The sequence below is a fragment of the Bufo bufo genome, chromosome 9, assembly GCF_905171765.1.
Source record: "Bufo bufo chromosome 9, aBufBuf1.1, whole genome shotgun sequence".
NCBI classification, from domain to species: Eukaryota; Metazoa; Chordata; class Amphibia; order Anura; family Bufonidae; genus Bufo; species Bufo bufo.
This window is the reverse complement of record NC_053397.1, coordinates 152,287,476-152,309,627: the sequence shown is the minus strand read 5'-3', so window position 1 is coordinate 152,309,627 and position 22,152 is coordinate 152,287,476. Positions and strand designations below refer to the sequence as shown.

The window sequence follows — 22,152 nt, the reverse complement described above, 5'->3', positions numbered from 1 at the left end:
TGTTAGAAAAAGAATGTCATGTACTATATGATGTCTGATTTTCATTTTTTTATATTAGTCATGGGATAACCCCTTTAAGAAAAACTAAAGAATAACAAGCTACGTTTCCGAGCAATCATCAGTGAAAAATGCACTGCATTCAGATTGCATCCGGATGTTCCAGATACATTTTGTTTTTCATACAATCCTCATTCACATCTATGGAGCCAGAACTGCGTGAAAAATGCACAGTATAGAACATGCTGCGATTTTCCCCTAACACAGAGATGCTATGTGTTCACTTCACACATCACATGTGCATACAAAACTTGCTCGTATAAAAGATCCCTTAGAGAACAATTTAGCGCAGATAGTATGCTCACTGTTGGGGAATTAAACCATTTAAATTGTTAATTATTTAGCATTAGAGGAATGAATTGTATAGTATGTATTCTGTGCTAATATTTTACATTTTCCTTTTCTGTAGATGGAGCTCTCAGAGGTTGTCCCCTGGCGACGTGCCATACTGGCAGTGAGCTTTAATTTGATGTCCCTTGCTCTCTCCACTACTGCCCTTCTTAGTAGTTACTGGTGTGAAGGCACACAAAAAGTTCCTAAACCTCTTTGTGGAAATGGAAAGGCCACCAAATGCATAGTAGTCCCTATAGCCGTGGAGAGCATAAATGCTTCTGGTCAAGATGTAGTTCATTACAGCTGGGAGACTGGAGATGACAGATTCGCTTTCCGCTATTTCCACACTGGAATCTGGTATTCTTGTGAAGAAAACATTTTGGGGACAGGTAAGAAACAACATCATTTTTTGTTAGAAATTGTTGTGTTTATTACAAACACTTAGGGCATGCACTTAAAGGGGTTGTCTCACTTTAGCAAATAGCATTTATCATGTAGAGAAAGTTAATACAAGGCACTTACTATTGTATTGTGATTGATTGTTCATATTGCCTCCTTTGCTGGCTTGATTCATTTTTCCATCACATTATACAATGCTTGTTTCCATGGTTACAACCAACCTGCAATTTGGCAGTGGTGGCCATGCTTGCACACTATAGGAAAAATGACCAGCCTATGTGAACTCCCACAGTCCCAGCCACCAGAGAGGCCAGCACTTTTTCCTTTAGTGTGCAAGCACGGCCACCGCGGATGAATTAGAGGGTGGTCTTAACCATGGAGACGAGCAGTGTAAAATGTGATAGAAAAATGAGTCCAGCCAACAAAGGAAGCAATATAGACAATCACAATACATTAGTAAGTGGCTTGTATTAACTTTCTCTGCATGATAAATGCTATTTGCTGAAGTGAGACAACCCCTTTAAGGCACAGATGTGGAGTTACACTTTAGAGATGAAGACTTAAAGGGAACCTGTCACCTCCAAAAACCATCCCAAGCCGCCAGCAGTACCTGAGAGTAGCCAGCAGCGTGTTTCTGATGATCATTTTCTTCCTGAAGGCAGATGAAGCAAAAGCTCAGAAAATGTTCTTTTATCCCCTGCCGGCGCGCTTCTCTAGTCATGCTTGAACTCAAGGGGGCAGCGGCCTCCTTGCTTCAAGTCAAGGTAACCGCGCCCCCTTCCCTGCCCCTTCGCCTGTGACTGACAGCCGGCTGTTCGGCAAAGGCAGCCAAACTCGTGTGCATAAGCGCTGTCAGTCACAGCGAAAGGGCAGGGAAGGGGGCGCGGTTACCTTGACTTGAAGCAAGGAGGCCGCTGCCCCCTTGAGTTCAAGCATGACTAGAGAAGCGCACCAGCAGAGGATAAAAGAACATTTTCTGAGCTTTTGCTTCATCTGCCTTTAGGAAGAAAACGATCGTCGGAAACACGCTGCTGGCTACTCTCAGGTAATGCTGGCGGCTTGGGATGATTTTTGGAGGTGACAGGTTCCCTTTAAATTTGAAGTGTGCCGCACCTAGATTGTATAACATGTTCATTAGTCATAATGCTGATGAAACTTTGCCTTTGATATAGTCAAGAGCTTAAAGCTTGTGCCCTAGATGCGATGCAGGCATTACAGAGTCGATATGATCCATATGATGTGGAGATACCCCACACTGTTTAGGTATGCTAAAATGATTAAAAATATTTGGGAAACTTATCAATAATCTTTATTTCAATTTGATATCGCTACACATAAGTGAACATTCTCCATAATCTATGGGTCCAGAATGGTTACACATTGTTTTTCGCTCAGAGAGCAATTACGAAAAATTGGATCATCAAGTTACCACCCCTGATCTCACTTTGGAATTGTTTAAAAATTAGGCCATCATTGAAAAACGTAATCATGTTATCGGCTGGTGTGCCCCTGTACCCCAAACTAGATAAACTTGGCTATTGTTATTCTGACTTTTCTATAGCATTTAAATTTTTTTTAAAAAAACATAAATAATTTGTACATCATTGGGGAATACGTTCACCAAGGACAACTCCTTTAATATTACAATATAGATTATATAGATTGGCAGCAATTCATGTACAAACCTGAAGTTCAAATGCTAAAGCTGAGTTCACACGGGCGAGATTTCAGCGCGGGTGCAATGCGGGAGGTGAACGCATTGCACCCGCACTGAATCCGGACCCATTCATTTCTATGGGGCTGTGCACATGAGCTGTGATTTTCCCGCATCACTTGTGCGTTGCGTGAAAATCGCAGCATGCTCTATATTGTGCGTTTATCACGCAACGCAGGCCCCATAGAAGTGAATGGGGCTGAGTGAAAATCGCAAGCATCCGCAATCAAGTGCGGATGCGGTGTGATTTTCACGCATGGTTGCTAAGATGACAGTCTATTCACTGTATTATTTTCCCTTATAACATGGTTATAAGGGAAAATAGTAGCATTATTTAATACAGAATGCTTAGTAGGTGGTCAATTGAGGGTTAAAAAATAAATAAATAATTAACTCGCCTTCTCCTCTTGATCGCGTAGCTGCCTGTCTCTTCTTACTTCTTTAATCATGAGCTGCCGGCTAAAGGACCTGTGGTGACGTCACATCACATGGTCCAATCACATAGTCCATCACCGTGGTGATGGACCATGTGATTGGACCATGTGGTCTGATGTCACCACAGGTCCTTTAGCCGGCAGCTCATGATTAAAGAAGTAAGAAGAGATCGGCAGCTACGCGATCAAGAGGAGAAGGTGAGTTAATTATTTTTTATTTTTTAACCCTCAATTGACCACCTACTAAGCATTCTGTATTAAAGAATGCTATTATTTTCCCTTATAACCATGTTATAAGGGAAAATAATAACATCTACACAACACTGAACCCAAACCTGAACTTCAGTGAAGAAGTTCGGGTCTGGGTACCACAGTCAGATTTTTATCACGCGCGTGCAAAACGCATTGCACCCGCGCGATAAAAACTGAACGGAACGCAATCGCAGTCAAAACTGACTGCAATTGGGTACCTACTCGCGCGGGTTTGCCGCAACGCATCCGGACCTTATCCGGACACGCTTGTGTGAACTCAGCCTAAGTCTTTCTTACCATCACATTTGAAAATATACCTATAATATGTTCTTGAGGGTCAATCAGGCCAAAAATGTACAATATACACTCCTTTAAATCATTAACACCTTGAGATACCAATGAGCAATAAAACACAAAACCGGAATATGATTGTACAACACAAATAGAACGCAAGTGTCGAAAATGAGTAGCTCCTAGATGACCGGTGGTTGTGCTTACACCGAATATGTTATCATCTGTATTCAGGATCATAATCCCTGAAAAGTAGGAGAGGAGGATGAGGCAGCTCTTTAGCTCAGTGTTGTGAAGTAGCATCCTGTGTGATTAGGACAGGTTTTGTGTGTACTAATAGGACAGAGGTCATTTTATTTCCCCTGATGATTGTTCCCCTGACAAAATGAGCCATTATAACTATTAAAAGGTATTTGGGAATATATTTATAATAAAGTAATATTTAAGTGTTTTCATTTTCTTAATTCCCAGAGAACCCCTTTAAGAGCTGTGGCCCAATAGTTTTGTCCATATAGTGTACTTAATCCGTAATGGGGAGGAACGATCACTATGTCATCGCTCGTCCCTATGCTGTACAGTGGTTTGCCAGCGGCAGATCGTAATTAGACAGCACGATCTGCCGCCGGCAAATCCTGATCTTTCAGCATGCTGAGCTCAAGCCCAGTGACAGAGTGGTGAGGTGGCAGCAGCATGAGGAGACCACAGAGTTGTGAGGTGGCAGCATCATGAGGAGACCACAAAGTAGCCCAGTTATTAGACAGCACGATCTGCCACCTGCAAATCCTGATCTTTCAGCATGCTGAGCTCATGCCCAGTGACAGAGTGTTGAGTTGGCAGCAGCATGAGGAGACCACAGAGTTCTGAAGTGACAGCAGCATGAAGAGACCACAAAGTGGTGAGGTAGCAGCAGCATAAGGAGACCACAGAGTGGTGAGGTAGCAGCAGCATAAGGAGACCACAGAGTGGTGAGGTAGCAGCAGCATGAGGAGACCACAGAGTGGTGAGGTAGCAGCAGCATGATGAGACCACAGAGTGGTGAGGTGGAAGCAGCATAAGGAGACCACAGAGTGGCCTAGCGACAGAGTGGTGAGGTGGCAGCAGCATGAGGAGACCACAGAGTGGCCTAGTGGCAGAGTGTTGAGTTGGCAGCAGCTTAAGGAGACCACAGAGTGGCCCAATGACCGAATGGTGAGGTGGCAGCAGCATGAGGAGACCACAGAGTGGTGAGGTGGAAGCAGCATGAGACTACAGAGTGGTGGGGTAGCAGCAGCATAACGAGACCACAGAGTGGCGAGGTGGCAGCAGCATGAGGAGACCACAGAGTGGTGAGGTAGCAGCAGCATGAGGAGACCACACAGTGGTAAGGTAGCAGCAGCATGAGGAGACCACAGAGTGGTGAGGTAGCAGCAGCATGAGGAGACCACAGAGTGGTGAGGTGGAAGAAGCATAAGGAGACCACAGAGTGGCCTTGTGACAGAGAGGTGAGGTGGCAACAGCATGAGGAGATCACAAAGTGACCCAGTGACAAAGTGTTGAGTTGGCAGCAGCTTGAGGAGACCACAGAGTGGTAAGGTGGCAGCAGCATGAGGAGACCACAGAGTGCCCCAGAGACAGAGTGGGGAGGTAGGGGGGCAATACCAGTACCAGCGAAAGATGGTGGATGGCAGTAGGAGCACCTGGCAGCAGGTGTGTGGCATCAGGCAGGTGGCATCATTAGAATAGTAACTGAAGCAGGTAGACAGAAGAAACAGGTCTCTTTTGACAAACTTTGGGTGTGACACCATGGATGGTCTAGTCTGATGCATCAGGCACTGGTGTGTGGAAATCCTGGCTGATCCATGCCTGATTCATCTTCACAAAGGTCAGTTTCTACACATTTTGGGAGGATAAACGAGTTCTCTTTGGGGTAACTATGGCCCCCGCCACACTAAACACCCACTCTGATGCCACACTACTAGCTGGGCAGAAAAACTTGTCCAGGGCAAACTTGGCCAGTTGGGGCCACAAATCGAGTTTTGCTGCCCAGTAGTCCAAAGGATCTTTGATATGGGGTGGCAGTGTGCAGTCCAAGTATGCCACAACCTGCTGGTTCAGGTTCTGCTCCATGTCTAGCTGCTGCTGCTTGTGAGTGGTTTCTTCTCTAAGTGGCTGAAGAAAACTGCTCATCAGCGACTCTAGACTTAAGTTGCTGCTGATGGAGCTGGTACTGCTCCTGCCCTCCCCAGCAGCCATGGCAGTGGAACGTGAGAGCAGAGGGCTTCCCCCGGTCAGACCTGCGTAAGGATGGGTGATGGCGCACATAGGCAGTGGCCAACTGACTACATAGGATGTCTTGATAGTAGTTCAGTTTGTCGTCCCTCTCACCGGGTGGAAAAAAGGCCCCCATTTTGAAAAGGTAGCGAGGGTCTAAGGCTACTTTCACACTCGCGTTTGGTGCGGATCAGTCATGGATCTACACAGACGCATCCGTTCAGTTAATACAAACGTCTGCATCCGTTCAGAATGGATACGTTTGTATTATCTTTAACATAGCCAAAACGGATCAGTCTTGAACACCATTGAAAGCCAATGGAGGACGGATCTGTTTTCTATTGTGCCAGATTGTGTCAGTGAAAACGGACCCGTCCCCATTGACTTACATTGTGTGTCAGGACCGATCCGTTTGGCTCAGTTTCGTCAGACGGACACCAAAACGCTGCAAGCAGCGTGTCCGCCTCCAAAGCGGAATGGAGGCGGAACGGAGCTACATGGATGCATTCTGAGCGTACTCGGTCTCCCATCAGCCGCAGACCTGCTGCTTAGCTTCGGGAGCGAGGATCTGTGTTTGGCCTTGTTCCCAGGGTGGCTTTGTTAGCTGGGAGGCTCCCTGCTCCTAGGTCTGCCTTGAGCGCTGAGCTGATCACTCGGTGCTCGACTTGTCTGTCTGTCGGTCATGTGACGCTGGCCACGTCACATGACCCTCACTCCCCACTATAAATACAGGCGGCCTGCTGGCTACAGGTTGCCTGTGTTTTTCTTCTCTAGGGCTGTGTGTACTATTATTATTGCTTCCTACTTGACCTCTGGTATTGACCTTATTTGTTTCCTGACCTCGCTTTGCCCGCTCCCTTGGTACCTACGCTATCTCTCGGATTTGACCTCGGCTCGTTCTTGGATTTCGTCTCCTGCCTCATCCCTTGCATTGACGTGACCTCCCGGACCGACCTCGGCTAGTTGACCCGCCATTGCCTTTCCCATCACTGTTGTCTTATCTACTTCCCTGTCTATCCGTTTGCCTTAGTCTTGTGTACCGCCTTCGGCCTTGGCTGTCTGTTCCTCTCTTTCTCTGTTCGCTATGCTCTACACTTACGTAGGTCAGGGACCGTCGCCCAGTTGCGCCCCGTCACCTAGGGCGGGTGGTGCAAGTAGGCAGGGACAGGGTTGAGGGTGGCAGTTTAGGGGGTGCACTTCTTCTCTACCTTCCTTACCCGTGACAGATCCTTATCCATTCAGAATGCATTAAGGGCAAATCTAATCCGTTTTGGGCCGCTTGTGAGAGCCCTAGACGGATCTCACAAACGGAAACCAAAACGCCAGTGTGAAAATAGCCTAACATGGTGGAGAGCTAGTAGTCATCCCTCTGCTGAATGGTGACAGTTCGGCTGTCACTACGCAAGCAACTGAGCATGAATGTCACGCTTCGGTGTGGGAGGGAAACACCACACCAAGCATAGGAGGGAAGGGGGGAACAGGGAATCGGGGCTGAGAACTAGGGAAGGAAAATGGACTCCTCCTAGTGAAAACCCTAACCAAAATCCTGACTGTCTACCAGTATGAACAGACCCCAAAGGTAGGTGAGTTTATACACAAGAATACCTAAAATCCTATCAAGCCCTATAGGACCCTGGTACTAATGGCAGGGTCGAAACTACCTGTTCCTCTAAAAGGAAGGACGAACAGGAGTCTCCTTCAGGCCTAATACAAACAATAGGGACATGCAACACACAGAACCCATACAAAACACAAAAGGGAAAGGAAAAACTTAACTTTAAAGGAGCAATGGAAGCACCAGGAAGTCAGCCGAGAGCCAGCCACAATCAGGGCTGGCCTTTGGGGTATGCGAGCTGTGCGGCCGCACAGGGCGCCATGGCAACAGGGGCGCCCGGCGGCCGACGCAGCCACTGGCGGATCCAGGAGCGCGGTAGGGGGCGGCGGCGGGGCACAGGGAGATGAGCGCTTGCATTGTGGAAGCGCTCATCTCCATAGTCATCTGTATCGCCGTCCTCAGGACAGCGATACAGATGGCTGTGCTGAGGCTGCTGAGGGAGAGGCGTGGCCCTTTCCCTTCCTCTGAAAGGCTGCCGGCCTAGTGCCTGAAGCCTATCAGAGGCCCGCGCAGGCGGCGCGATGATGTCACCACGCTGCCTGAGCCGTACAGCGTGGGACACAGGCCGGACACAGGCCGGAAAAAGCCTGCATTGCATCGCTGACACTGAGGTAAGTATAAGTGTTTTTTTTTTTTTTTTTTATGTATATGCAATACTTTTACTGGCACATTGGGGGGCTGTTATTACTGGCACATTGGGGGGCTGTTATTACTGGCACATTGGGGGGGCTGTTATTACTGCCACATAATGGCGGGGGCTGTTATTACTGTCACATGATGGGGGGCTGTTATTACTGGCACATGATGGGGGGGCTGTTATTACTGGCACATGATGGGGGGGCTGTTATTACTGGCACATGATGGGGGGCTATTATTACTGGCACATGATGGGGGGGCTGTTATTACTGGCACATTGGGGGGGCTGTTATTACTGGCACATTGGGGGGCTGTTATTACTGGCACATTGGGGGGCTGTTATTACTGGCACATTGGGGGGGCTGTTATTACTGGCACATTGATGGGGCTGTTATTACTGGCACATTGGGCGGGGCTGTTATTACTGGCAAATTGGGGGGGGGCTGTTATTACTGGCACATTGGGGGGCTTGTTATTACTGGCACATTGGGGGGGCTTGTTATTACTGGCACATTGGGGGGCTGTTATTACTGGCACATTGGGGGGGCTGTTATAACTGGCACATGATGGGGGGGCTCTTATTACTGGCACATGATGGGGGGGCTCTTATTACTGGCACATGATGGGGGGCCGTTATTACTGGCACATGATTGGGGTGTTGCTCTTGTTACTGCCACATTATTGGGAGCACTATAGGGGCATCTACTGAGGCCACAAAGAAGAGGTATTTTATATGGGGACTCTGTACAGTAGAATTTTATACTGGGACACATTATGGTGGGCACTATGGGGAAGGGGGAGAGGAGTACTATGGGGTCATCTACGGGGGGCACTAAGAAGGGGTATTTTATACTTGCAAATTAAGGGGGACACTGAGGACATCTACTGGGGCATTTTATACTGGTACATTATGGGGGGCACTAGAAGGAAGGGGGGAGAGGAGCACTATGGGGGCACTGTATAGGGGTATTTTATACTGGCACATTATGGGGGCACTATGGGGACATTAGCTCAACTGGGGGCATTACAAGGGGGTATTTTTTGCACTGTCACATTATAAGGAGAATTTTTCCTACCTGGGGGGGGCATTATGGTGGGCTTTATTACTCCCCCATGGTATGACCCCCTAGTAGCAGCACCAGCCTCTCCCTGCTCTGCTATTCCTCTGCCCCTTCTCCAAATCCTTATTATGAAATCTTTCTCATTAGGATAAAACACAACATCAGCTCCACCGAGCCCCCCAGCCAAGTGTTGAAGTGGTGTCCGAGATCCCCAAGGGCCAAGCCAAGTAATTGTCAGTTTTCATGTGAAATATGTTTGTTATACACATATCATACACTGTGCCACACAATATACAGTATACCTCTAAACTGTGTAGTCTGTTCTATAAGCACCATTGTTTTGTGGCGGCGGACAGAAAATAATCTGGAAGTGCCCCTCCCGAGACCAGGCTCTTGATCCGCCACTGGACACAGCTCGCAGTCGGTCTATTACAGCAGCCCGGCCTGAGATTGTTCGAAGAATTATTTGTTACAAAGATTGTTTTCCTCTTTGTGTACGTTTAGGTGAACCGGGGGGGGGGGGGGGCCATCACAAGATTAGCTCGCACAGGGCGCCTGAACACCTAAGGCCAGCCCTGGGGGGCACACATCTGTACAAAACTACTGTGAAGGTTGTACAATGAAAGCAATACTACTTTGAGGGGGTACAATTTTTTTAAAGTATTGGGGGGGGGGGGGGGGGGAGAGATGTGGGATGTTAATATATTAAATAGGGCCATATCTGTTGTCCTGGACCCACTGACCTATGAAGAGGACCTTTTGCCATTTTGTAAGTGATGGCATTCATACGCTAGACCCTTGTGGTGTCCGAAGTCTCCAGCAACCTACTGGACCTGAAATAATTGTGGGTCACTCACTACCAGTCTCCTATTCCTTATCTTCTCTCCCATTTCTTTCTTGGCCTCTTGAACTTTTCCTACACTTATTTGGCCTCCAATGCGTTTCTTTAACTCTCTGATATTTTGTTTTTCTCCCTCCTCTCTCGTCTTGCTTTCTCCTAATTCTGACCTAATTCCAATTCTGTTCCGACTTCACTGTAAGGCTACTTTCACACTGGTATTTTGGCTTTCCGTTTGTGAGATCTGTTCAGGGCTCTCACAAGCGTCCAAAACGGATCAGTTTTGCCCTAATGCATTCTGAATGGAAAAGGATCTGCTCAGAATGCATCAGTTTGCCTCCGTTCCGCCTCCATTCTGCTTTGGAAGCGGACACCAAAACTGTGGACACCAAAACTGAGCCAAACTGATCCGTTCTGACACACAATGTAAGTCAATGGGGATGGATCCATTATCTATGACACAATCTGGCACAATAGAAAACGGATCCGTCCTCGATTGACTTTCAATAATGTTCAAGACGGATCCGTCTTGGCTATGTTAAAGATAATACAAACTGATCCGTTCTGAACGAATGCAGACGTTTGTATTATCTGAACGGATCTGTCTGTGCAGAACCATGAGGGATCCGCACCAAACGCGAGTGTGAAAGTAGCCTTAAGAATCACTGCACAAGCATTCCTACATTATTTAAAAATGATAGAAAATTGTGCATAGTTTATCCACAAAATCACAGTATGGACATTTGTGTGTAAACATAGAAGGGCGTTTCCCCATAGCAGCAAACATTATGTCAATTTTGCCTCACCCTAGAACACTTGTTCATAATTAAGTATTATATTACAACCTAATATAGCTGTTACTATTTAGCCAATGAAAATTTTACTCTTGCCACGTTTTAAATTTAAAATGTTGTCCTTTGTGTGTTTATAATTCTTTCTGTCAAATTGCAGATGAGAAATGCAGAAGTTTTTTGGAGTTAACCCCTCCAGCTGAAAGAGGTATACAAAACATTGTATCTTGTCATTTCTTGTGGGTACAGTGCCTTGCAAAATTATTCACCCCCTTGACCTTTTTTGTGTTTGTTACATTACAGCCTTAAGTTCAATGTTTTGTTAATCTGATATTTATGTGATGGATCAGAACACAATAGTCTAAGTTGGTGAAGTGAAATGAGAAAAATATCTAAATAAAACTATTGTTTAGAAATAGAAAACAGAAAATTGGCATTTGCATATATATTCACCCCCTTTGTTAGAAAGCCCATAAAAAGCTCTGGTACCTTCAGAAGTCACATAATTAGTGAAATGATGTCTACCTGTGTACAATCTAAGTGTCATATGATCTGTCATTACATATACACACCTTTTATGAAAGGCCCCAGAGGCTGCAACACCTAAGTAAGAGGCATCACTAACCAAACACTGCCACGAAGACCAAGGAACTCTCCAAACAAGTAAGGGACAATGTTGTTGAGAAGTATAAGTCAGGGTTAGGTTAAAAAAAAATATCCAAATCTTTGATGATCCCCAGGAGCACCATCAAATCTATCATAAACAAATGGAAAGAACATGGCTCAACAGCAAACCTGCCAAGAGACGGCCACCCACCAAAACTCACAGATCAGGCAAGGAGGGGATTAATCAGAGAGGCAGCACAGAGACCTAAGGTAACCCTGGAGGAGCTGCAGAGTTCCACAGCAGAGACTGGAGTATCTGTACATAGGACGACAATAAGCCGTACGCTCCATAGAGTTGGGCTTTATGGCAGAGTGGCCAGCAGAAAGCCATTACTTTCAGCTAAAAACAAAAAGGCACGTTATGAGTTTGGGAAAAACCATATGGGAGACTCCCAAAATGTATGGAGGAAGGTGCTCTGGTCTGATGAGACTAAAATAGAACTTTTTGGCCGTCAAAGAAAACGCTGTGTCTGGCGCAAACCCAACACATCACATCACCCAAAGAACACCATCCCCACAGTGAGACATGGTGGTGGCAGCATCATGCGGAGGGATGGGACTGGAAAACTGGTCAGAGTTGAGGGAAAAATGGATGGTGCTAAAGACGGGGATATTCTTGAGCCATCCTGTACCACTCTGTGTGTGATTTGAGGCTAGGACGGAGGTTCACCTTCCAGCAGAACAGTGACCCCAAACACACTGCTAAAGCAACACTTGAGTGGTTTAAGGGGAAACATGTAAATGTGTTGGAATGGCCTAGTCAAAGCCCAGATCTCAATCCAAGAGAAAATCTGTGGTCAGACTTAAAGATTGCTGTTTTAAAGGAGTTGGAGCAGTTTTGCAAGGAGGAATGGCCAAAAATCCCAGTAAGATGTGGTAAGATGTGGCAAACTCATAGAGACTTATCCAAAGCGACTTGGAGCTGCGATTGCCGCAAAAGGTGGCTCTACAAAGTATTGACTTTAGGGGGTGAATAGTTATGCACATTTACTTTTTCAGTTATTTTAGCCTATTTGTTGTTTTCTTCACAATAAAAAAATAAAAAATCTTCAAAGTTCTGTATATTAAATGGTGCAAATCCTCAAACAATCCAAGTTAATTCTAGGTTGTGAGGCACCAAAACACAAAAAAAAAGTCAAGGGGGGGGGGGGGGGCAATACTTTTGCAAGGTACTGTATCTTATTTTCCTTTCCCAAATTTATAGTTCTCAAAAAACAACAGTTTTATATAAAGACAAATAAGACTATAACATTAAAAAGAAACATTTGAGGTCATTTACTGATTGCATCCATGTAACACTACCTGGGTGGAATCACTCCCTAGGTAAATATTTACAGATACTGCATCTGTTACAGTTTCAAGTCATGGTCTGCATTACGTGGCTTTCCAGCTGTGGGGAGAATACAACTACATGGATGCAGTTTGATGATATAACCCCAATTCCAAAAAAGTTGGGATGCTGTGTAAAATGTAAATAATGTAAATAAAACACAATGCAATGATTTGCAAATCTCATAGACCTATGTTTTATTCACAATAGATGATAGAACACATATCAGATATTGAAAGTGAGACATTTTACTAGGATTAAGCGAATCGAAGTATCCAAAGTGGACTTTGATCCGAGTTTCAGGGAAAATTAGATTCGTCGCAAAGCCAAATTTCCTTGTGCTTTGTGGTAACAAATTTATTTTCCCTGAAATGATGTAAAAAAATGAAAAAACATACTCATCTCATCCACTTGAGCGGGAAGAGGCTGCCACAGCCATCTTGATTGAAGATCCCACGTGAAATCTTGTACGTGGTAACGCACATAGCGAGATTTTGCGCGGGATATTCAATCAAGATGGCTGTGGCGGCCTCTTGATGCTTAAATGGATACGGTGAGTATTATTTATTTATTTTTTAACCCCTGAAAGGCCTCCATTTTTACATCAGATGTTGCGATTACTGATGAACACGGCATCTGAGAGCTTCAATGACGGGGCAGCGCAATTACCGTTCCCCGTCATTGCACCTGCTACTTACAAAGAAATGTGCTTCGTGACAAAGTAATTTCTCACGAAGCAAATTTCTTTGTGAAATTCGCTGAAGCAGCCAAATCGAAGTTTTCATAACTTTGCTAAACACTGCATTTTATCATTTCATAAAAAAAAAAATATTAACTCTGCTGGCAAAAAAGGCATCTAAAAAAAGGTGGGACAGGACCATGTCTACTATTGTGTAGCATTTCCCTTCCTTTAACAACTTTTAGGAAGTGAGAAGACCAATTTCTTGGGAGAGAATATTGTCCCATTCTTGTCTGATGTAGGATTCTAGCTGCTGACCAGTCCTGGGTCTTTGCCGGATTTTGTTTCATGATGCTCCAATAGTTTCTATTGTTGAAAGGTCTGTACTGCAGGCAGGCCAGTTTAGCATCCAGAATCTTCTTCTGTGAAGCCATGCTGTTGAGAAGGATGTTGTATGTGGTTTAGCATTGTCTTTCTGAACTATGCAAGGCCTTCCCTGAAAGAGACGTCTGGATGGAGGCATATGTTGTTCTAAAATCTCTATATGCTTATCAGCATTAATAGTGTCTTTCCAGATGTGTACACTGTTCATGCTATAGGCACTAATGCAAGACCATACCATGAGAGATGCAGGCTTTTGAACTGTGTGGTGATACAAAGCTGGATGGTCCCTCTTCTCTTGAGTCTGCAGAGCATGGCGTCATCTGTCCACAGAGCAATTTTCCATTTGCCTCAGTCAGTTTTAAATGAGCTTTGGCCCAGAGAAGACAGCGGTGTTTCTGGATTGCATTGACATATGGCTTCTTCTTTGCATGATGCAGCTTTAACTTGAATTTTTGGATTGCACAATGAACTTTGTTCACGGATAATGATTCCTGGCAGTGTCCCTGAGCCCTAAGTGATTTCCAGTACAGAATTAATGCAGTGTCACCTGAGGGCCCATAGATCACGAGCATCCAGTATTGACTGCTGGACTTGTCCCTTGTGCACATGGATTTCTCCAGATTCTCTGATTCTATTGATGATATTATGTACTGTAGATGGTGGAATATTCAGTCTTCACCATTTTGGTCTCGCCGCTTATCGCAGAGTAATGATGTCACGTTCATTGGTCACGTCACCTAGGCGCAGCTCAGTCCCATTCATGTGAATGGGGCTGACCTGCGATACCAAGCACAGCCATTATACAATGTATGGCTCTGTGGCTAGTAAGTTGTGAGGAGGCTGCAGTGCTCAATGGAGCCCTGCGGCTTCTCAAACAGCTGATTTTCGGGGTCACAGGTGTCAGACTCCACAGATCAGATACTGATGACCTTATCCTTGTACAGGACAATGCCACATAACAAAGCAAAAACGTTCTAGTCTTTCGGCTTATACAACTCTGCTAAACAAGAATGAGAATTTTTTTTAATGAAGCAAGACTGGTAAAAGAAAGGGGTGGAACCTAATCTTAGCAGACCATCTTATTAACATTCAGACTGCTGCAGAAAAGACTGAAGAAGTATGTCTTTGGGTTGGGAAGTTAAAGGCTATGGTACTTTCTGAACCATATTCTTTCATTATTGATTTGCACGTATTTTGACCTAAAAACATTATTGTAATAGGTTTTAAATGTAAAAAAAATGTGTTTGTTTTGCTTCTGCAGGTTCCAAATTTCACAGTACGGCTGCAGAATACTGTTCTTTAATAAATCTATCAGACTGGTTGCCTGACAGCTTGTTCTCGAGTCCCTCTCTGACCTCTCCAGAAAAAATTCTAAGATAATTTATGTTCAAAGCTTTGATAAACCAGTCTGATAGATTTATTATAGAACAGCTTTATGCAACTGCTATATACTGTGATTTTAATAAACCAATTTTGCCGCAACTATTGGATACACCGTCCCTAACTGGTCACTCTCATCACAGAGTACACAGCCAAGCCTTTGGTAGAACACTAAATATTACACCTATAAATCACTACCAGACCGCTTGTAATTAAATACCAATTTATTGCATGATTTCAAAAGACATAAATGACATACATAAATAAATTGAAGAAAGGAAGAGGATACAAGTGCAGGGAAAAGCGGCATCACCTGGAGGGAGACCACAGCGGATAAACAATTCATACATATGTCCGTGCACTCAAGTAAAAACCAATAAAGTGCAAGTGCATAAGAACATACAAAAGTCAATTAGACAAAGAACAGTTACCCATGCTGTGCTCCCTCCTGGATGGCGCCAGTCCCAACGTGCGTTTCAGCGTACCTTCGAAGGTACACCGAAACACGCGTAGGGGCTTGCGCCATCCTGGAGGGAGCAAAGCATGCGTAACTGTTCTTTGTCTAATTGACTTTTGTATGTTCTTACGCACTTGCACTTGCACTTTATTGTTTTTTACTTGAGTACACGGACATACACTGCGTGCAGAATTATTAGGCAAATGAGTATTTTGACCACATCATCCTCTTTATGCATGTTGTCTTACTCCAAGCTGTATAGGCTCGAAAGCCTACTACCAATTAAGCATATTAGGTGATGTGCATCTCTGTAATGAGAAGGGGTGTGGTCTAATGACATCAACACCCTATATTAGGTGTGCATAATTATTAGGCAACTTCCTTTCCTTTGGCAAAATGGGTCAAAAGAAGGACTTGACAGGCTCAGAAAAGTCAAAAATAGTGAGATATCTTGCAGAGGGATGCAGCACTCTTAAAATTGCAAAGCTTCTGAAGCGTGATCATCGAACAATCAAGCGTTTCATTCAAAATAGTCAACAGGGTCGCAAGAAGCGTGTGGAAAAACCAAGGCGCAAAATAACTGCCCATGAACTGAGAAAAGTCAAGCGTGCAGCTGCCAAGATGCCACTTGCCACCAGTTTGGCCATATTTCAGAGCTTCAACATCACTGGAGTGCCCAAAAGCACAAGGTGTGCAATACTCAGAGACATGGCCAAGGTAAGAAAGGCTGAAAGACGACCACCACTGAACAAGACACACAAGCTGAAACGTCAAGACTGGGCCAAGAAATATCTCAAGACTGATTTTTCTAAGGTTTTATGGACTGATGAAATGAGAGTGAGTCTTGATGGGCCAGATGGATGGGCCCGTGGCTGGATTGGTAAAGGGCAGAGAGCTCCAGTCCGACTCAGACGCCAGCAAGGTGGAGGTGGAGTACTGGTTTGGGCTGGTATCATCAAAGATGAGCTTGTGGGGCCTTTTCGGGTTGAGGATGGAGTCAAGCTCAACTCCCAGTCCTACTGCCAGTTTCTGGAAGACACCTTCTTCAAGCAGTGGTACAGGAAGAAGTCTGCATCCTTCAAGAAAAACATGATTTTCATGCAGGACAATGCTCCATCACACGCGTCCAAGTACTCCACAGCGTGGCTGGCAAGAAAGGGTATAAAAGAAGAAAATCTAATGACATGGCCTCCTTGTTCACCTGATCTGAACCCCATTGAGAACCTGTGGTCCATCATCAAATGTGAGATTTACAAGGAGGGAAAACAGTACACCTCTCTGAACAGTGTCTGGGAGGCTGTGGTTGCTGCTGCACGCAATGTTGATGGTGAACAGATCAAAACACTGACAGAATCCATGGATGGCAGGCTTTTGAGTGTCCTTGCAAAGAAAGGTGGCTATATTGGTCACTGATTTGTTTTTGTTTTGTTTTTGAATGTCAGAAATGTATATTTGTGAATGTTGAGATGTTATATTGGTTTCACTGGTAAAAAGAAATAATTGAAATGGGTATATATTTGTTTTTTGTTAAGTTGCCTAATAATTATGCACAGTAATAGTCACCTGCACACACAGATATCCCCCTAAAATAGCTAAAACTAAAAACAAACTAAAAACTACTTCCAAAAATATTCAGCTTTGATATTATTGAGTTTTTTGGGTTCATTGAGAACATGGTTGTTGTTCAATAATAAAATTAATCCTCAAAAATACAACTTGCCTAATAATTCTGCACTCCCTGTACAGTACAGACCAAAAGTTTGGACACACGTTCTCATTCAAAGAGTTTTCTTTATTTTCATGACTATGAAGGCATCAAAACTATGAATTAACACATGTGGAATTATATACATAACAAACAAGTGTGAAACAACTGAAAATATGTCATATTCTAGGTTCTTCAAAGTAGCCACCTTTTGCTTTGATTACTGCTTTGCACACTCTTGGCATTCTCTTGATGAGCTTCAAGAGGTAGTCGCCTGAAATGGTCTTCCAACAGTCTTGAAGGAGTTCCCAGAGATGCTTAGCACTTGTTGGCCCTTTTGCCTTCACTCTGCGGTCCAGCTCACCCCAAACCATCTCAATTGGGTTCAGGTCCGGTGACTGTGGAGGCCAGGTCATCTGGCGCAGCACCCCATCACTCTCCTTCATGGTCAAATAGCCCTTACTTTCAAAGTTTTCCCAATTTTTCGGCTGACTGACTGACCTTCATCTCTTAAAGTAATGATGGCCACTCATTTTTCTTTACTTAGCTGCTTTTTTCTTGCCATAATACAAATTCTAACAGTCTATTCAGTAGGACTATCAGCTGTGTATCCACCTGACTTCTCCTCAACGCAACTGATGGTCCCAACCCCATTTATAAGGCAAGAAATCCCACTTATTAAACCTGACAGGGCACACCTGTGAAGTGAAAACCATTTCAGGGGACTACCTCTTGAAGCTCATCAAGAGAATGCCAAGAGTGTGCAAAGCAGTAATCAAAGCAAAAGGTGGCTACTTTGAAGAACCTAGAATATGACATATTTTCAGTTGTTTCACACTTGTTTGTTATGTATAGAATTCCACATGTGTTAATTCATAGTTTTGATGCCTTCAGTGTGAATCTACAATTTTCATAGTCATGAAAATAAAGAAAACTCTTTGAATGAGAAGGTGTGTCCAAACTTTTGGTCTGTACTGTATGTATGAATTGTTTATCCGCTGTGGTCTCCCTCCAGGTGATGTCGCTTTTCCCTGCACTTGTATCCTCTTCCTTTTTTCAATTTTAATTATGTATGTCATTTATGTCTTTTTAAATCGTGCAATAAATTGGTATTTATATACTGTGAAGAACAGTAGCTGCCAAACAAACCAAAATGTGAATCTCATCCTGCTAAACATTGTAACTTTACATTGTGATTGCAATCTCCTGTCCAGTTATGTAGAGAAGGAGCTGTGTACCGTATGTGCTATTTGTAGCAGTTGCTGCAGTTGTAGACACGTTGCTGCAGTTGCCGGGATCGAAGAGCATGGGGTCCTCTCCACTCAAACCCCCCACTGGGGACTGATGTTTGTAAAGTCCTGCAGCATATGGTGGCACTAAAGGCAATAACTAGTAAAAATAAATCCAATCACTGCACCTAAGGCACTAGTTTGCTAATAAATACTGCATATCATTAATTTTCGGTTCTCAATTACAGGGATCCTATGGCTTTCATTGGGATCGGAACTAGTGTACATTACACTCTTAGTCATTAGCTTTGTGCTGCTGCTATTGGAAATTATTTACACAGGAAACCCTGTGTGTGGACTGAAGCTGAACGCATTTGCTGCAATGTCCTCAGTGCTTTCAGGTAACATAACTTGTCTCTACAACGTGGTTTTAAGCTATCATTCACTCCTTCCATTACAAATTGGTAAATTATGCACATATTGCATATTTATGCACTTACATTATGCACATATAGTTATAGTGTCATTCAGAAAATAAGATGAGTGAAATGCTTTTCCTAAACTTTCTCAAATTGCCCAAAATTACATTAGTGTACCGCAAAATCATGTTCAACAGTGATTCAACAGTGTTCCACAGGATATGCCATAAATATCTAATAGAAACATAGAAACATAGAATGTGTCGGCAGATAAGAACCATTTCTCCCATCTAGTCTGCCCAATATACTGAATACTATGAATAGCCCCTGGCCCTATCTTATATGAAGGATGGCCTTATGCCTATCCCATGCATGCTTAAACTCCTTCACTGTATTTGCAGCTACCACTTCTGCAGGAAGGCTATTCCATGCATCCACTACTCTCTCAGTAAAGTAATACTTCCTGATATTACCTTTTAAACCTTTGCCCCTCTAATTTAAAACTATGTCCTCTTGTAGCAGTTTTTCTTCTTTTAAGTATTTTCTCCTCTTTTACCTTGTTGATTCCCTTTATGTATTTAAAAGTTTCTATCATATCCCCACTGTCTCGTCTTTCTTCCAAGCTATACATGTTAAGGTCCTTTAATCTTTCCTGGTAAGTTTTGTCCTGCAATCCATGTACTAGTTTGCTATTTTAATTATTTTAGTGAATAAAACCCTATCATTCGCTGCATCACCCCAGATGTCCGAGTGCCTATCCATTCACAATTGTTCTGCTATTTTATTTTGGTGACTGTGAGGGCAGTAAGTCACGATACGAGCACCGGTACCATCCTCTTGGAGGTAGAGCACCTTAAGACTAATTGATCCACTATTAATTCTAGCCCTCAAGGGTAGAGCTCACCTCATTTAGAAGGATGGACATTTGGAGTTATGCAGAAAATAAATGCTTGAAGGTAGAAACGTACAACTTTGATATCCCCAATGAAAAAAGGGAGAAATCGGATCAATCAATGACGGATAAATTTAGAGAAGTAGAATCATTATTATTAAAACAATTACGTCAGAGGTGGGAAATTAAGTCCTTACAACAATATATACAACAAAGAAAAATCCCAAAGGGCTTAAGCATAGTGAAAACACCAGCTCAGGATTTATGCAACCCTGAGTTTGAAAAAGAATGGAACACACTATTGAAAGAGCAATCGATCCTACTGATACAATTAATTATAAAGAGAAGGACAGAAATGCTAGAACAAATAACAAATCAGTTGAATTATGTGAAGGAGAAGGTGGATAAGTTACCTAAAAATGAGGAGTATGAGATGTGGGAACAACGATTATGTAAAAGTTTGGATAAAACTGAACAAGAAATAATGAATAAAAAATTTTAAAAAATTAAACACCTTTCATCCAGTGAAAATAAAGAAAATAATGATAATAGAGCGACCACAGTTGACCATCAACAACGAGAAATAGAACAGGACAGACAAACAAATTATACAGTACCGGTAAATAATAGATTTGAGGTTTTGTCTGAGCAATATTTTTAGACAGGACTCCGTCGCATCACAGACCACAACGGGGATCTTATCACTCACCAACACGGAATCCACGACTAAATTCACCTACGAGACACCAATACAACTTAAGGAACAGACAGATAGAACAATTACACCAGGCATGGCCAACCTGCGGCTCTCCAGCTGTTGTAAAACTACAACTCCCACCATGCCCTGCTGCAGGCTGATAGCTGTAGGCAGTCTAAGCATGCTGGGAGTTGTAGTTTTGCAACAGCTGGAGAGCCTCACGTTGGCCATGCCTGAATTACACAATCACAGGGATCACCAAGAATCACTATATCCACACAACAAGACACAGTACAAAACACAGAGATCACATCACAGGGTAACCCATCAGGAAGAAAGAGGAAGAAGATACGACGGGGAGGGGGGGGGGAGAATAAGATAAAAACGAATGATGATAAGGTTCCAAACATGGTAGTAAACCTAAGTAAGATTGCACTAACGGATAGACAAAATTGTTGAATAAGAGCTTGAAATTTGCCCCAACCACGAAATTAAATCACTTTGACACATATATAGGTATAGAAAAATTAGTGAGGAATCTCTGTTTAAAAAAGTATTTTTAGAAAAATCCGATAATAACTGAATTTCCAATGGTTGATGCACAGATGTATGAACACACAGACTTGAAAAAGAAATCTAAAAAAGATCCAATACAGGAACTAAGTCAGGAAATGATCACATTTTGCAAATGCGTAGAACATGATCTGAGATCATTGAAAACAAATAAGATAAGAAATACCCTTAATAAAGAAGAGATAAAAGCAATTAAAGAATTACAGACAGAAGCAAATATAGTAATAAGGCCAGCCGATAAAGGCGGGGCTATTGTGATCTGAGATGTAGAAGAATACAATAAGGAATGCTTTAATCAATTAGAAGACAGTACTACGTATGCTAGACTAGAAAGTGATCCAACTGTAAGATACTATAAGGAATTGCAAAATTTATGCGAAAAAGGTTTAGCTCAAAAGATTTTATCAAAACAGGAATATGATTTTATTTGTGATAGCCAACAGCGACTACCAGTTTTCTATTGTTTGCCGAAGTTGCACCAAAAATCCGAAATGTCCGCCTGGACGACCGATAGTATCGGGGATAGGTTTGATTACGTCCAACCTATCCCAATATATCGATAGATTACTGCAACCAACGGTAAAAAATATGACTACGTATATTAGAGACACGACTCAAATTATTAAAATTCTGGAGGAGTTAAAATTTGATTCGGGATGGACAATAGGGACTCTGGACGTCCAATCCCTATACACTATAATTGATCACGGACAGGGCATTGAAGCTATGAGGGACCAGTTGAAAAAAGAAGGACGATTAAAAATGGAACAAATTAATTTTCTGGAAGATGGAGTGAGGTTCATATTGTCGCACAACTATTTTTATTTTGAATCCAGTTATTATGTGCAGCATCGCGGTAGCGCCATGGGCACCTGGTTCGCCCCCAGTTATGCCAATTTATTTATGGCCCAATGGGAGTCCAACTACATAATTCCCAAGCTGGGGACGGACCTGGTGCTGTGGTATAGGTACATTGACGATGTTATTTTTATTTGGAAGACGGATGCTAAGTCGTTGAACCATTTTTTAGAAGATATAAATAGAAATTATAGGAATATACGATTCTCCTC

The 22,152-nt window shown here is 43.3% G+C and overlaps 1 protein-coding gene across 1 annotated transcript in view; it reads left to right on the top strand.

Annotated features, from left to right (window-relative positions):
* Nucleotides 1–466: 466 nt before the first annotated feature.
* The window catches only part of GSG1 (germ cell associated 1), a 41,234-nt gene continuing 19,548 nt past the window's right edge, over nucleotides 467–22,152 (top strand). The window contains exons 1-3 of the mRNA XM_040407440.1: nucleotides 467–779; nucleotides 10,832–10,879; nucleotides 18,750–18,902. Of these exons, the coding sequence (XP_040263374.1) occupies nucleotides 467–779; nucleotides 10,832–10,879; nucleotides 18,750–18,902 (514 nt within the window). The remainder of the gene's footprint in view (nucleotides 780–10,831; nucleotides 10,880–18,749; nucleotides 18,903–22,152) is intronic.